Source organism: Crocuta crocuta, unplaced genomic scaffold (genome assembly GCF_008692635.1).
Source record: "Crocuta crocuta isolate KB4526 unplaced genomic scaffold, BGI_CrCroc_1.0 scaffold276, whole genome shotgun sequence".
NCBI lineage: Eukaryota > Metazoa > Chordata > Mammalia > Carnivora > Hyaenidae > Crocuta > Crocuta crocuta.
Window position 1 is genome coordinate 1,081,427 of NW_027531270.1, and position 13,943 is coordinate 1,095,369.

Genomic DNA, 13,943 nt, shown 5'->3' on the forward strand with positions numbered 1-13,943 from the left:
ACATCCAAATCCAAGAGGCACAGAAAACTCCCATCAAAATCAACAAAAGCAAGCCAAAAAGACGTATTGTAATTAAATTTGCAAAATATAATGATAAAGAAACTAAAGGCAGAAAGTCAAAATAAGTCCTTAACTTATAAGGGAAGACTCGATAAGGCTAGTTGCAAATTTCTCAACAGAAACTTGGCAAGTCAGAAGCAAGTGGCATGATATAGTCAAAGTGCTACATGGGGAAAATCTGTAACCAAGAATACTCTGTCCAGCGAGGTTATCAATCAGAATAGGAGAGAGAAAGTTTTCCAGACAAACAAAAACTAAAGGAGTTTGTGACCACTAAACCAGCCCTGCAAGAAAGTGCAAAGGAGAGACCAAACATGACAAAGACAAGAAAAGATCAGAAAAATCTCCAGAAACAATGACAAAACAAATAATAAGATGGCAGTAAATACATATCTATCAATAACTACTATGAATATAAATGGACTAACTAATAAAAGACATATGGTGTCAGAATGTTTTAAAAAAATCCATCTATATGCTGCCTACAAGAGACTCATTTTAGACCTAAAGACACTTGCAGATTAAAAGTGAGAGGATGGAGAAACATTTAACATGCAAATGGATTTGACATCCAAGTCAAAACCCAGAGTAGCAATACTTATATCAGACAAAATGGACTTTAAAACAAAGACTGTAACAAGAGACAAAGAAGGGCACTGTCTCATAATAAAGGGGACATTCCAACAAGAAGATCTAGCAATTTTTATGCAACCAACATTGGAACACCCAAATATATAAAATAATAAAAAACATAAAGGAACTAATTGATAATAATACAATAAGAGTAAGGGACTTTAACACCCTCCTTACCTCAATGGACAGATCATCTAAGCAGAAAGTAAACAAGGAAAAAATGGCTTTGAATGACACACTGGACCAGATGGATTTAGATATATTCAGAACATCTCATCCTAAAAGAGCAGAATACATATTGTTTTCAAGTGCACATAAGATATTCTCCAGAATAGAGAATTATCTATTAGGCCACAAATCAGTCTTCAAAAAAAAATTGAAATCAACCATACACTGACCATAACACTATGAAGTAAAAGTCAACCACAAGAAAAAATTTGAAAAGAACCACAAATACGTAAAGGTTAAATAACATGCTACTGAACAATGAATGAGTCAACCAGGAAATGAAAGAAAAAAAAATACATGGAAACAAATGAAAATGAAAGCATGATGGTCCAAAACCTTTGGGATACAGCAAAAGCTATTTTTTAAAATTTTTTTAATGTTTGTTTATATTTGAGAGAGAGAGACAGAGACAGAGAGAGAGTGCAAGTGGGGGAGGGTCAGAAAGTGAGGGGGACACAGAATCTGAAGCAGGCTCTAGGCTCTGAGCTGTCCGCACAGAGCCTAAAGCTGGGCTCAAGTTCATGAACTGTGAGATCATGACCTGAGCCAAGTGGGACATTTAACTGACTAAGCCACCCAGGCTTCCCACAGCAAAAGGTATTCTAAGAAGGAAGTATATAGTGATACAGACCTACCTCAAGAAACAAGAAAAATTTCAAACAACCTAACCTTATACCTAAAGGAGCTAGAAAAAATAACAAATGAAATCTAAAGCCATCAAAAGGAGGGAAATAAATATATTAGAGCAGAAATAAATGATACAGAAACTAAAAACAAAACAATATAGCCAGATCAATGAAACCAGATGCTGGTTCTTTGCAAATATTAACAAAATTGATCAACACCTAGTCAGACTTATCTAAAAGAAAAGAGAAAGTTCCCAAATAAATAAAATCACAAATGAGAGAGGAGAAATAACAAATAACATCATAGAAATGTAAACAATTATGAGATAGTAATATAAAAACTATATGCCAACAAATTCCTAGAAACATAAACTACCAAAACTGAAACAGGAAGAAATAGAAAACTTTAATAGACCTATAACCTGCAAAGATACCAAATCAGTAATAAAAACCTCCCCAGAAACAAAAGTCCAGATACCTTCACAGGGGAGTTCTACCAAACATTTAAAGAAGAGCTAATACCTATTCTCAAACTATTCCAAAAAATAGAAAAGGAAGGAAAACTTCCAAATTCACTCTATGAGACCAGCATGACCCTGATACCAAACCAGATAAAGACTCCACTAATAAAGAGAACTATAGGCCAATATCCCTCATCAACATAGATGCAAAAGTTCTCAAGAAAATACTAGCAAACCAAATCCAATAACATGTTTAAAAAAAATCATTCACCATGATCTGGGGCGCCTGGGTGGCTTAGTCGGTTAAGCGTCCGACTTTCGCTTAGGTCATGATTCGCGGGTTCGTGGGTTCAAGCCCCGCGTCGGGCTCTGTGCTGACTGCCAGCTCAGAGCCTGGAGCCTGTTTCAGTCTGTGACTCCCTCTCTCTCTGACCCTCCCCTGCTCATGCTGTCTCTCTCTCTCTCCTAGAAATAAATAAAAACATTAAAAAAATTAAAAAAAAAAATCATTCACCATGATCAAGTGGGATCAAGGGTGGTTCAGTATTCACAAATGAATCAATATGATATACCACATTAACAAAAGAAAGGATTAGAACCATATGATTATTACAATAGATGCAAAAAAGAAAGCATTTGACAAAGCACAAATCTTTTCATGATAAAATATCCTCAACAAAGTAGATTTGAAGGGAACATACCTTAACATAATAGACATGTACTCTAAAAACTATAAAACACTGAGGAAAGAAATTGAAGATGACACAAATAAATGGAATGACATTCCATGCTCATGGATTGGAATGTCTATACTACCCAAAGTAATCTGCAGATTTAATGCAAGCCCTATCAAAATACCAACAGCAGTTTTCACAGACCTAGAACAAAGAATCCTAAAATATGTATGAAACCACAAAAGACCCCAAATATCCAAAGCTACCTTGAAAAAGCAAAGCAAAACTGGAAGCATCACAGTTCCAGACTTGTGTTATGTTACAAAGCTGCAGTAATCATGACAACATGGTACCAGCACAAAAACAGACACATAGATCAATGAAATGGAATAGAAAACCAAGAAATGAACCCACAACTGTATGGTCAGCAGTCTTTGACAAAGCAGGAAAGAATATCCAATAGGGAAAATACAGTCTCTTCAACAAATGGTGTTTGGAAAACGACAGCAATATGCAAAAGAAAGAAACTAGACTACTTTCTTATGCCACACCCAAAAATCAAAATGCATTAAAGACCTAAATGTGAGACCTTAAACCAGAAAAATCATAGAGGAGAACACGGGCAGTAAACTTTGGCATCAGAAGTACCAATTTCTGGGGCACCTGGGTGGCTCAGTCGGTTAAGCATCCGACTTCAGCGCAGGTCATGATCTCACAGCTCCTGAGTTCAAGCCCTGCATTGGACTTTGTGCTGACAACTCAGAGCCTGTAGCCTGCTTCAGATTCTGTGACTCCCTCTCTCTCTGCCCCTCCCCTGCTCACACTCAATCTATATCTCTGTCAAAAACAAATAAACATTAAAAAAGTACCAACTGTTTCTAAATATGTCTCCTGAAGCAAGGGAAACAAAAGCAAAAATAAACTATTGGTATTTCAGCAAAATAAAAAGGTTCTGCACAGTGAAGGAACCAATCAACAAAACTAAAAAGCAACCTATGGGCTGGAAAAAGATATTTGCAAATGACATATCTGATAAAGGGTTAGTACCTAAAATCTCTAAAGAACTTATAAAACTCAACACTCAAAAACAAATAATCCAATTAAAAATTTAAAAGTCCAATTAAAAAAGACATGAATACACATTTTTCCAAAGACATCCAGATGGCCAACAGTCATATGAAAAGATGCTGAATATCACTTATCATTAGGGAAATACAAATTAAAACTACAGTGAGATACCACCTCACACCTGTCAGAATGGCTAAAATCAACAACCCAAGAAACAACAGGTGTTGGCAAGGTTGTGGAGAAAGGGGAACCCTCCTGCACTGTTGGTTAGAGTGCAAAGTAGTGCAGGCACTATAGAAAACTGTATGAAGATTCCTCAAAATGTTATGATCTAGCAGTTGCACTACTAGGTATTTACCCAAAGAATACAAAAATACTAATCTAAACAGTTACATGCACCCTGGTATTCATAGCACTATTATCCATAATAGCCAAATTATGGAAACAGCCCAAGTGTCTATTGACTGATGGATGGATAAGGAAGAAGTACCATATGTATTTTATTATTATATAATATATATTTTGGTGGAATATTATTTAGCCCTAAAAAAGAATGAAATCTTGCTATTTGCAATGACATGGATTGAGGTAGAGTATTATGCTGAGTGAAATAAGTCAGTTAGAGAAAGGCAAATACCATATGATTTCACTCATGTGGGATTTAAGAAGCAAAACAAATGATCAAAGCGGGGAGAGGGAGAAAGAGAGAGAGACCAAGAAACAGACTCTTAACTATAGAGAACAAACTGATGGTTACCAGAAAGGAGTTGAGTGGGGGAGAGTTAAATAGGTGATTAGGATTAAGGAGTGAAGTGGTCATGATAAGCATCAGGTATTGTATGGAAGTGTTGAGTTACAAAAAAATATATTGTATACCTGTAACTAATATTACAGTATATGTAAACTAACTGGAATTTTAAGAGTTTTTTTTTAAAGTTTTTTAAAAACCCACATATCATCATCAATTCTCTAGAATCAGCAGTGCAGTCATTCTACTAAATTTACAACTCTAAATACAGCGTACAGCACCATAGTTTTTAAACTATTGCTTTTCCTCTGATTTGGAGATAGTCATGATTTTATCAAACATTGGACATTTTTTCACAAAGAGAGTAGGTGATTTATAGTCATTATTTATACTTTTCACAAAGAGAGTAGGTGATTTATAGTCATTATTTATACATTAAAATGAATGTGAATAATTCTTTTATTTTCTTTTACTACACTGTTGAGATATGGTGCAGTACCTATGAATGAGACTTTCTGGCTATCTCTTCAGGGCACTTTGCTGTTAAATACTGGTTTGGTTTAGTGATTCAGATTCAAGGGTAGTTGCAAATTCAAACAGGTTCCATAATGAGTCATGTAGTGTACATTTAATATTTTTGGTATGATGTTAAATGAATCTGTAGTGAAGAAAACACTCCTTTTTCAGGTACAGATATGAAAAGTATTCTCCTCTCTCTAATTCCACTCTCAGCATCTCTCCATGTCTCCTGGAGTCAGACAATCAATTACCTATCTCAATTACAGAAAAATCACAACCCAAAAGAAGTGATGGTAAGACGATTTTTTACTTGAATAAGATAGTTTTTTATAAAGACTCTATATTGCTCTAGTATGAACAAAAATATATATATGATGTTTTTCTGTCAAAAGGTTTACTACTTCAATTGAGATACTATAATGCCATAAAAATTCCTAGAATATAAGGCAGTATATGATGAGATCTGAAGAAATATTCAGAGAATAAAAGCTTATGTAAAGCACATTAATTTCTGGCAACTGAGAAAAGCTTCCCACAGTTCTAAATAAGGTGGGCCACGAAATTAGGATAAAACTAGCTTAGCACATACAAATCTCAGTCCAGTGTTCAGATACAAATGAAATATATTCTTCCCAAGGTCTCAATTTAACTTCTGAGTTCAGCACATTTCCATCAGAATGGGAAAAATTGAATCTCACTCAACTTGTTGCTAACCTACCTTTCCCCGGGGTTTGCTTACATTCTAGGGAGGTTACATAAAAGCAAAGGGGGAAGTTGTGGGAGTGACCCTCTTGGTGTTATTGGTCCCCTCTCAACTTAGATATTTTAAATCCCTCTGAAAAATAAAAAATAAAAAAATCTTCTGGCCACAGTGTTTGGTCACTTCAGGGCCATCCCATGTCTACCTTTAGGTCCTTTATGTTAGCACAGCAGCTCTTCCTGATGCAGATGTGACAATCCTGGAAACTTGGGAATAATCCTGTTTTCTACACAAGACAGGATGCAGGGAATTTTGTCAGGATGTCTAGAATTCCATATGACTGATGTGTATTGTATAGCAATGCTTTGTGTGAGCCAACCTTGGGAACGTGGAATTCGTCTCTTGGAAACCTTTTGAGGAGCCAAAAGCAGGACACTTAGCCACAATGTACTACAGAGGTAGCCATCTTATCTTTTGGGTTTTGCTACCTCCCTGGGCTCTACCATGGTGGCCCAGGTTCTTCCTGCTCAGGGAATCTATAAATCTCCCCACATGTGTTTGCCACGTCTCTGGGATGATACACAGGCAGGAGCTCAGATGCCCTCTCTCCACTGCCCTTGAGCATTGACATGCTCAGCGCTTCCCCTCATTACTTCCACCTCACTCCCTGTTCCTGGCCTACAGATTGCTGTATAGGCAGTGTGGAAGCTTCTCTTTTCTTTACCTGCTAGTCATGCAAATCTTTTATCTATACCATAAAACCTTTTCTTTCTCTTAATATTATCATCAAGGCTTTCTTCTGAGATGTCATTTTTCTGAGCAATGAACTCCAGAGGTCTGGTTATTTGAATGAAGGGAAGGGCCAGAGGATTAATAGAAATATGAAACAGGAAGGTAGGGAAGATGTAAACATGTAAAAAATGTACCCCACTCTGCTGTATGAAAAGAAGAAGAAAAGCCCTCTGGAAGAAGAGTGTGAAATGTGGGTTTGGACTTTCACCTCCACATAGTGTACAGTCATCAAAGATATTTTATTTTTGGTTTTGATAGGAAAGATGATATAAATGGCAGTACAACTAATTAGAAAATATTTAAAACTTTAATGTTAAGAGAAACATAGCGTCTACAGGTGGGAATTAAAAAAATTTTTAATATGGGACACCTGGGTGGCTCAGTCAATTAAGCATCCAACCTTGATCTCCACTCAGATCAAGATCTCATGGTCATGGGATTGAGCCCCAGGTCAGGCAGAGCCTGCTTGGGATCCTCCCTCTCTCTCCCCTCCTCTCTCTCTCTCTCTCCCTCTCTCTCTCTCTCTCAAAATAAATAAATAAACAAACTTAAAAAATATTTTTAATGTAGAGACAAGTTATTAGACAGGTATACAATATAAGACTCACAATCTTATTCTGTCCTTTAAATGAGGTCCTGCTCCCTTAAAGTCATAGATCTGTGTGAACATCAGATCTGTTGAACACAAAGTTTATCCATATGATAGCGGGGTGAAAATAGGACTCTTCTCAAAAATGCTCCACCTACAATCCCCATTCCCACCACACTGGAGAGCAGAGCTGTCAAAAAGAATTCTCTGTGACAATAGGACTGTTCTATATCTATGCTGTCCAAAACAGTAGCCATTAGCACATGTGACTATTGATTTCTGTAATATAGCTAGTGCGACTAAGGAACTGAATTTTTACTTTTCTGTAACTTTAATTAATTTACTTTTCAGTAGCCATATGTGTGTTTTGGAAAACACAGATTTAATCTATCTTTACGTGTCTACAAGATTTTCCTACCAACAAGCATCTTGGGATCACACAAATGTTAGAGGTAGAATTGACATTAAGATCAACTGTTTGGAAAAAGAATTCACATTATATTTTTGGGAGTGGAGTAGAAATCTAGAAAACATAAGTGAAAAATGCTTGGTCAGTTGGCTACATTTTTAGAAGAGGCAGTATTAGAAGCAACATGACTATACAATAGTCTTGTCTATTACGCAGTATGATTCATCTGCCCAAAAGAATTCATCCCAATTCCAAAAAACGCATATTTTACATTCAAGTTTTACTTTAAGGGCTACTAATAAGTGGAAATAACTCTTACCTCATATGATTCTTATAGGGATTTAATTTAAAAATGCCTACAAACCACTCATCCCAGTGCCTGGCAGAAAAGGAGCACTCAGAAGCGGTAATTGTTGGAGATAAATAATATTATCACTTTTATTAAAGCGATCAAACTCTTCAAAGTATATTTCACTTGAGATGTGGGAGTAATTCTCCAGCTTTACCTGATTATATCAAGACATGACTTCTACAAAAACATTTTAAAATTGTTAGCTTTGAATTTCTAAGAATACAGCCAAAAGGTTCCTATTGTTAGAATAGTTATATTACTAAGCATATAGGGTTTTAAATTTTTATGTGACTTTGTTTCCTAAACCTGAGCCCTAAAAATGGCCATTCACTAACATACGATTGTAATGCTGTCCAAAGTTGAAGTATCGCCAATATAAAGTTTTGAATTTCAGATAAAATTTGGTCAGCAATAAAATTATAAGGGATTTCTGTGGAAAAATAGAAAAGTTTAAAGATTAAGGTGAGAAATGCCTTTGTTCAAAATTGTGTGTTTTGTCCCAGACAGAATATTGAATGTTACTGGAGCATAAGAATTCAAAGTACTGGGGCTCCTGGGTGGCTCAGTCGGTTAAGTGCCGACTTCAGCGCAGGTCATGATCCCGTAGCCCATGGGCTCAAGCCCAGCATCAGGCTCTGTGCTGACAGCTCAGAGCATGGAGCCTGTTTCAGATTCTATGTCTCCCTCTCTCTTCCCCTCCCCAGCTTGTGCTGTTTCTTTCTGTCTCAAAAATAAAAAAATAAACATTAAAAACATTTTTTAAAGAATCCAGAGTACTCAGTATAAGTATAAAATAAAAAGAGAAGAGAAAGTAAGAAACAAGGCATCAGAAACAAGAGTCCCTTTATCAAAATGTCTGGGGATTTACATTGCCTAAAATATTGAGGACAAAATATTTTCCAGTCTTGCTCAGACTCCTATCAAATTAAATCTGTTGCACATTTCACTTTTACATTCTAATCCAATTTTTAGGACAGCTTGTAGAAATGCAGAATAAGTATTTAACTTTGATACTGATCTAATTTCACTCTTGTTTGCTTTCCTTTCAAGAATGTGAAATTGATGCCAGTTCTTCCATGTGGGTTTATGTTTTCCTGGGGAACCTTCTTCGCGGAATTGGGGAAACTCCTATTCAGCCTCTAGGCATCGCCTACCTTGATGATTTTGCCAGTGAAGACAATTCTGCTTTCTATATTGGTAATGCTTACCCCATTCATCTTCTTGGGAAACAGTGTATCTGGTTCCCTCAACTCCATTCCCAGCTAAATATGGTGTGGAATAGGGTGTTATACTTCATATCCAGTTCCCATATTGAGGTTCACACATTTCTGATGTCCACACTGAGGATTTAGATGATGAAGAAAGTTGCGTTAGAAGGACCTGTCACATTAGAGAAAGAACATCAGAGTAAAAGAAAATAACTATAAGATCAATTGCAATCATGTACGACTTTGTACAATTATCTTTATGGACTTCAGATTTCATAGGTCCTTTTTATTGGGTTAACTGTGCTACTCAAGCATTTAGGTGTCATTTATATATATATATTTGTCTCCAGAGCCCTAAAAATTGCTTTCTTAGATATAATCCCTGATTATTTAAAGCATCTTTTTTCCTATGATGGATAGGCAGCAAGGAATTTTGAGTTATCAGTAGCAGGTATTAATGAATAAAGGAAAACACAGAAAGGATGAGAGCATGGTCTAAGATGAACACATGTCTGGATGGTCCCAGTGGATAGACCAGCAGCTAAAATCACACACAAAAAACAAAGTATAGCAAAAGCAAACTCCAAGTCCAGATGCACCTAAGTAGTATTTACTGAGTGCCTCTTATGTCTTAGAAACTAAATTTTTCTCTATTTCACACATCAATCTTGATTTCTTGGGGTTCTGATCTTTGAGGGCCTGGCCTTCAAGGGACAGAAGGACAAGATTGAAATTCATTGAGAATGAGTGTGGCTAGCTCCACAGTATAGTTCTTCCCTGGCTATGCACACGAAACTCCAGAGGGCTCTGATTACAGTCAGGCAGGCTATAATTAAAAACAGGTTACCTGCTCTAATGGAAAACTGCAGCATAAATCAGGAATTGGAATAGAAGTTGCTAGGCAATGGCTCTGGAGACTAGAGGAAAGATTGCAAGCCAAGAGTTGCAGGCATATATCAAGGAGTCCCCTTCCTCCTCACTCTCTTCACCCTTTCTTCTCTTCTGAAAAGGTTTTGGTAACTGTCATTTACTCCTCTTATTAATTTAAATTAATCTGCCAGGGAATATGTGTATCAAGCTCTATGGTGAAATGAAAGACATATTGTAGATACTTTGCAAGGAAGAGTTACGTTTCTGGCAACCAGAAATTATGTCATGTAGACAATCTGCTCCACTTTCCTGCTATAGCTGCCGAGGCTGGTCATGATTGTTCCAAAGAGCACCTCCCTGCACTCCGAGGTCTGGCTCCTTTTGCTGGCTGCATCCAGGCATCTGCCTAGTTACCACCCTCTCACAGACTCTGAACGCATGCACTTTTTCACTAAGATGGAAGAAATCGATTTTAATGTCAAAATGACTCTTAATGCTTAACCAGCCACAAAAAGGTTTTGAAAGACCGTCAAAATAGTATATTTCTGATTTTTTTTTTTTTATCACTGGGGGAAATCTAATCCTAATCAGTAAAGTTTGCTTCATTTGGGAGAAATTAGCTTCTTCAGAGTCTTGGTGTTACTTTCTAAGAGTTAATTAATGCTTTCCAAGTGTTCATTCTTCTTCCAAAGCTGAGAAGGACTTATTTCCTGATTCAATAAGGTTGAAAAAAATGGACAAATTAATCACATTTAAGTGAAGAGTTGATGAAATATTTTCAGCTACTAACTGGATTTCACTCATATTTCTTGTTTAAAAATGTATTAATTTACAAAAGCAGAGAAATGCTCCACCCACCCCCTCTTTTTTTGGTGCAGGGTGTGTGCAGACGGTTGCAATTATAGGACCAATCTTTGGCTTCCTGCTAGGCTCATTATGTGCCAAACTGTATGTTGACATTGGCTTTGTAAACCTGGGTAAGGAAGTTTATTTTTGTTTATTTATTTATCTCCTTCACTGCAATTTTTTAAATGGGGACGATGTAAAAAATATCAGATTCCCTTTTTATAAAATGACAGGATGGTAATCTTTCCTAGAATGAAAATAATCCACTGAAAATTTGTTGATATAATCACCACGTACATTAATAAATGAAATATGAAAAATGGGCAGTAATTAGAAATGGACGACCCGTGGTTTGTTATTCAGATGTATCCTTTTTCACCTCTGGTTTGCCAGTTCAAACACATTCCAGCATAGTTAGGACTTAAAACTGTGGCTTCTTGTTGGCTCTTGTAGGTTCAGGTGTATCAACATGACAGTCACATCAATTGATCATGTATTTTGTAGATTTGCCAGGAAGACCAAGAATTGAAACTCTTTTGGCAACCGACATTCATTCTTTACAAATCATTTTCAGGTGGAAGCATATTACAGTGAGACTGCCTTACCCCCTGAGAAAGTGTTTATGGAGGAAATAAATGGCAGACCTCATCTTTCCATAGCTATTAACTTGTTTCTTTCCTTGTGAGATGTACCTCCTAGAAATGAGCATTATTTTTCTTTCTTTATAAATAACGTCAAAAAGCTGTTAAAAACAAGAAAACAAGTTTCCTTTTTTAAAAAATTTTTTAATAGTTTTTATTTATTTTTTGAAACAGAGACAGAGCATGAGCAGGGGAAGGACATAGAGTTAGGGAGACACAGCATCTGAAACAGGCTCCAGGCTCTGAGCTGTCTGCACAGAAACCGATGCGGGGCTCAAACCCAGGAACCGTGAGATCATGACCTGAGCCAAAGTCAGACATTTAACCCACTGAGCCACCCAGGCGCCCCCAAGTTTCCCTTATAAAAATTCTGAAATTGCATTTTGAAATCCTTTTGTGTTAAAATTAAGTGCAAAACTCTTGCATTAATTTTCCTTTTTTATCAGATAAACAAAGACACATTCCAAAAATTTTACTTATTCATTCATTTATTTATTAATTTCATTAGTTTTACATCTATCCCAGGTGCTGTTCTACCCCCAGATAGTGAACAAGATAGTAGTTGAATTCCTTGAGTTTCTTAAAATCTTGTCATGGAGATTGGTACAGATAAGAAAGCATAGGTGTGATGAGTGGTACAGAGGGAAATTGTTAACGGGAAGCAATGAAGATGCAGTGATGAACTAGTATGAACATTTTATCATATATAATGTAATGGTAATTGAGCCTAGTTGTCAAAGGATGTGCATTTATTTTGTTCTCATAGAATGTGGTGGAGTTAAACCTGTTACATGCTTTATGAGTTATTTATATAGAAAAGAAAAAACACTTGATTTTATTCATCAGTACTTACCTTGTAGTTAAAAAATGGTGTCAAAAATAAAGTTTTTATGATGAATAAGATATTGACATTTTATTTATATATACAAATCTTGCTTCAGACCTCAAATATCTCTGAGGTATTATTAAGCGTCATTTATTAAATAACATTCTGAATGGTTTAGACTGGATTTGGACCAGAAGTTGTAGCATTTAGCTCTTTCTTTGAGTGACATATTAGACGTTCTATTGGTGAACCAGATGAAAGTGGTGCTGATATGGGGTAGCTGGTAGAAGGTTTTGAGCCCTCATAATTCTCTCTCACATGTTTCCTTCCTCCTGCCGTGGACCCAGGTGTCCTTCTGCAGAACCCAAGGGCAGAGCAGAGAGCCACTCTTCCAGTATTTAGACTCTATATTTCAAATCTAAGGAACAAAAGAAGAAAAGCATCATGTTCTAGAAACACCTTGTTCCCTTCAAAAAAGCAAGATGATGATAATGTTCAGACTAGAAAGTTATCATGCATGAATTATTAGGTATTTTATGATATGATAGAGCTAATGCTAGGATTTTGTTTAGAATATAGGCTTATTTCAACACACCAGCTTTGCTGTGTATGCTATTTAGCCATCCCCTCTCTCTTTCAGATCATATAACCATTACTCCCAAGGATCCTCAGTGGGTAGGTGCCTGGTGGCTGGGTTATCTAATAGCAGGAATTGTAAGTCTTCTTGCAGCTGTGCCTTTCTGGTGTTTACCAAAGAGTCTACCTAGACCCCGAAGTAGAGAGGATTCCGATTCCTCCTCTGAGAAATCCAAGTTTATTATGGATGATCATCCAGACTACCAAACACCCCTTGGAGAAAAGTCAAAAATAATGGAAATGGCAAGAGGTGAGCCATATTCTCCTTGATTTTGAATCCCTTTCAGTTTTCCATTGAGACTCTATAGGAGATCTATAAATAATACCCCTCTCTCCCCATCATTTGTTCAGAAAAATTGAGAGATTGTACAGGAAGCAGAATTGAAGATTACAAAATCAGCTTTATTACTGGAGAGTGGATTAGGGAACATAACCTAAAGTATTGGTAATCTTCTTGATGACATTCCCACCCTTACACTGCTTCAAGTTCAACCTTGCAGTCGCCCCATATGGGATTGCTACTTCACATCAGTATGGAGGACAGAAGATAGTGAGTCTTCAGAGCTTGTGGCCTTTTTAACAGATGAGGTTCAGCCATTTGACAAACGTGTGTCAGTGCATGTTTCCCACCAGTGACCAAGGGAGTGACCAAGGGAATGAGTGTGTTGTAGGGCAAAAAGCTAGACGTGGTAGAATGAATTCCTTCCACATAGAAAAGGGTGGCTGGCTATGAGGAAGATTGGTCCTTCGCATTTGGGCCCAGCAAGCAATATTTACATTTATAGAAAATCTTCACATTTCAAACTCTTTAGCTACATAATAAGAAGAAGGGAGAATGCCAAAGCTCATTTCTTACACTAAAGTTCATTAAATTAAATGGAGGTAATTTGCATATTTCTTTCTCCATGACCATTACCCAAGTTTGAAGAATAGGGACCAGAAAACTGAAGTTCTTGATACCCTGCCAATGACTTTCAGCTCTGGAGTGAGGGAATATTCTCGTCCCTTTTTCCTTTTTCCCATATCATTTAGAGGAATCTATCCCTGTCTGTCTTAC

General features: G+C 36.7%; 1 protein-coding gene across 2 annotated transcripts in view; it reads left to right on the top strand.

Annotated features, from left to right (window-relative positions):
• The window catches only part of SLCO1C1 (solute carrier organic anion transporter family member 1C1), a 49,133-nt gene that overhangs the window by 11,496 nt on the left and 23,694 nt on the right, over positions 1 to 13,943 (top strand). The window contains exons 4-7 of one of the 2 annotated variants that reach the window (XM_077771162.1): positions 5,186 to 5,310; positions 8,910 to 9,056; positions 10,816 to 10,914; positions 12,891 to 13,136. In XM_077771162.1, coding sequence (XP_077627288.1) covers positions 5,186 to 5,310; positions 8,910 to 9,056; positions 10,816 to 10,914; positions 12,891 to 13,136 — 617 coding nt within the window. The remainder of the gene's footprint in view (positions 1 to 5,185; positions 5,311 to 8,909; positions 9,057 to 10,815; positions 10,915 to 12,890; positions 13,137 to 13,943) is intronic. The other variant, XM_077771163.1, reaches the window with a different exon arrangement.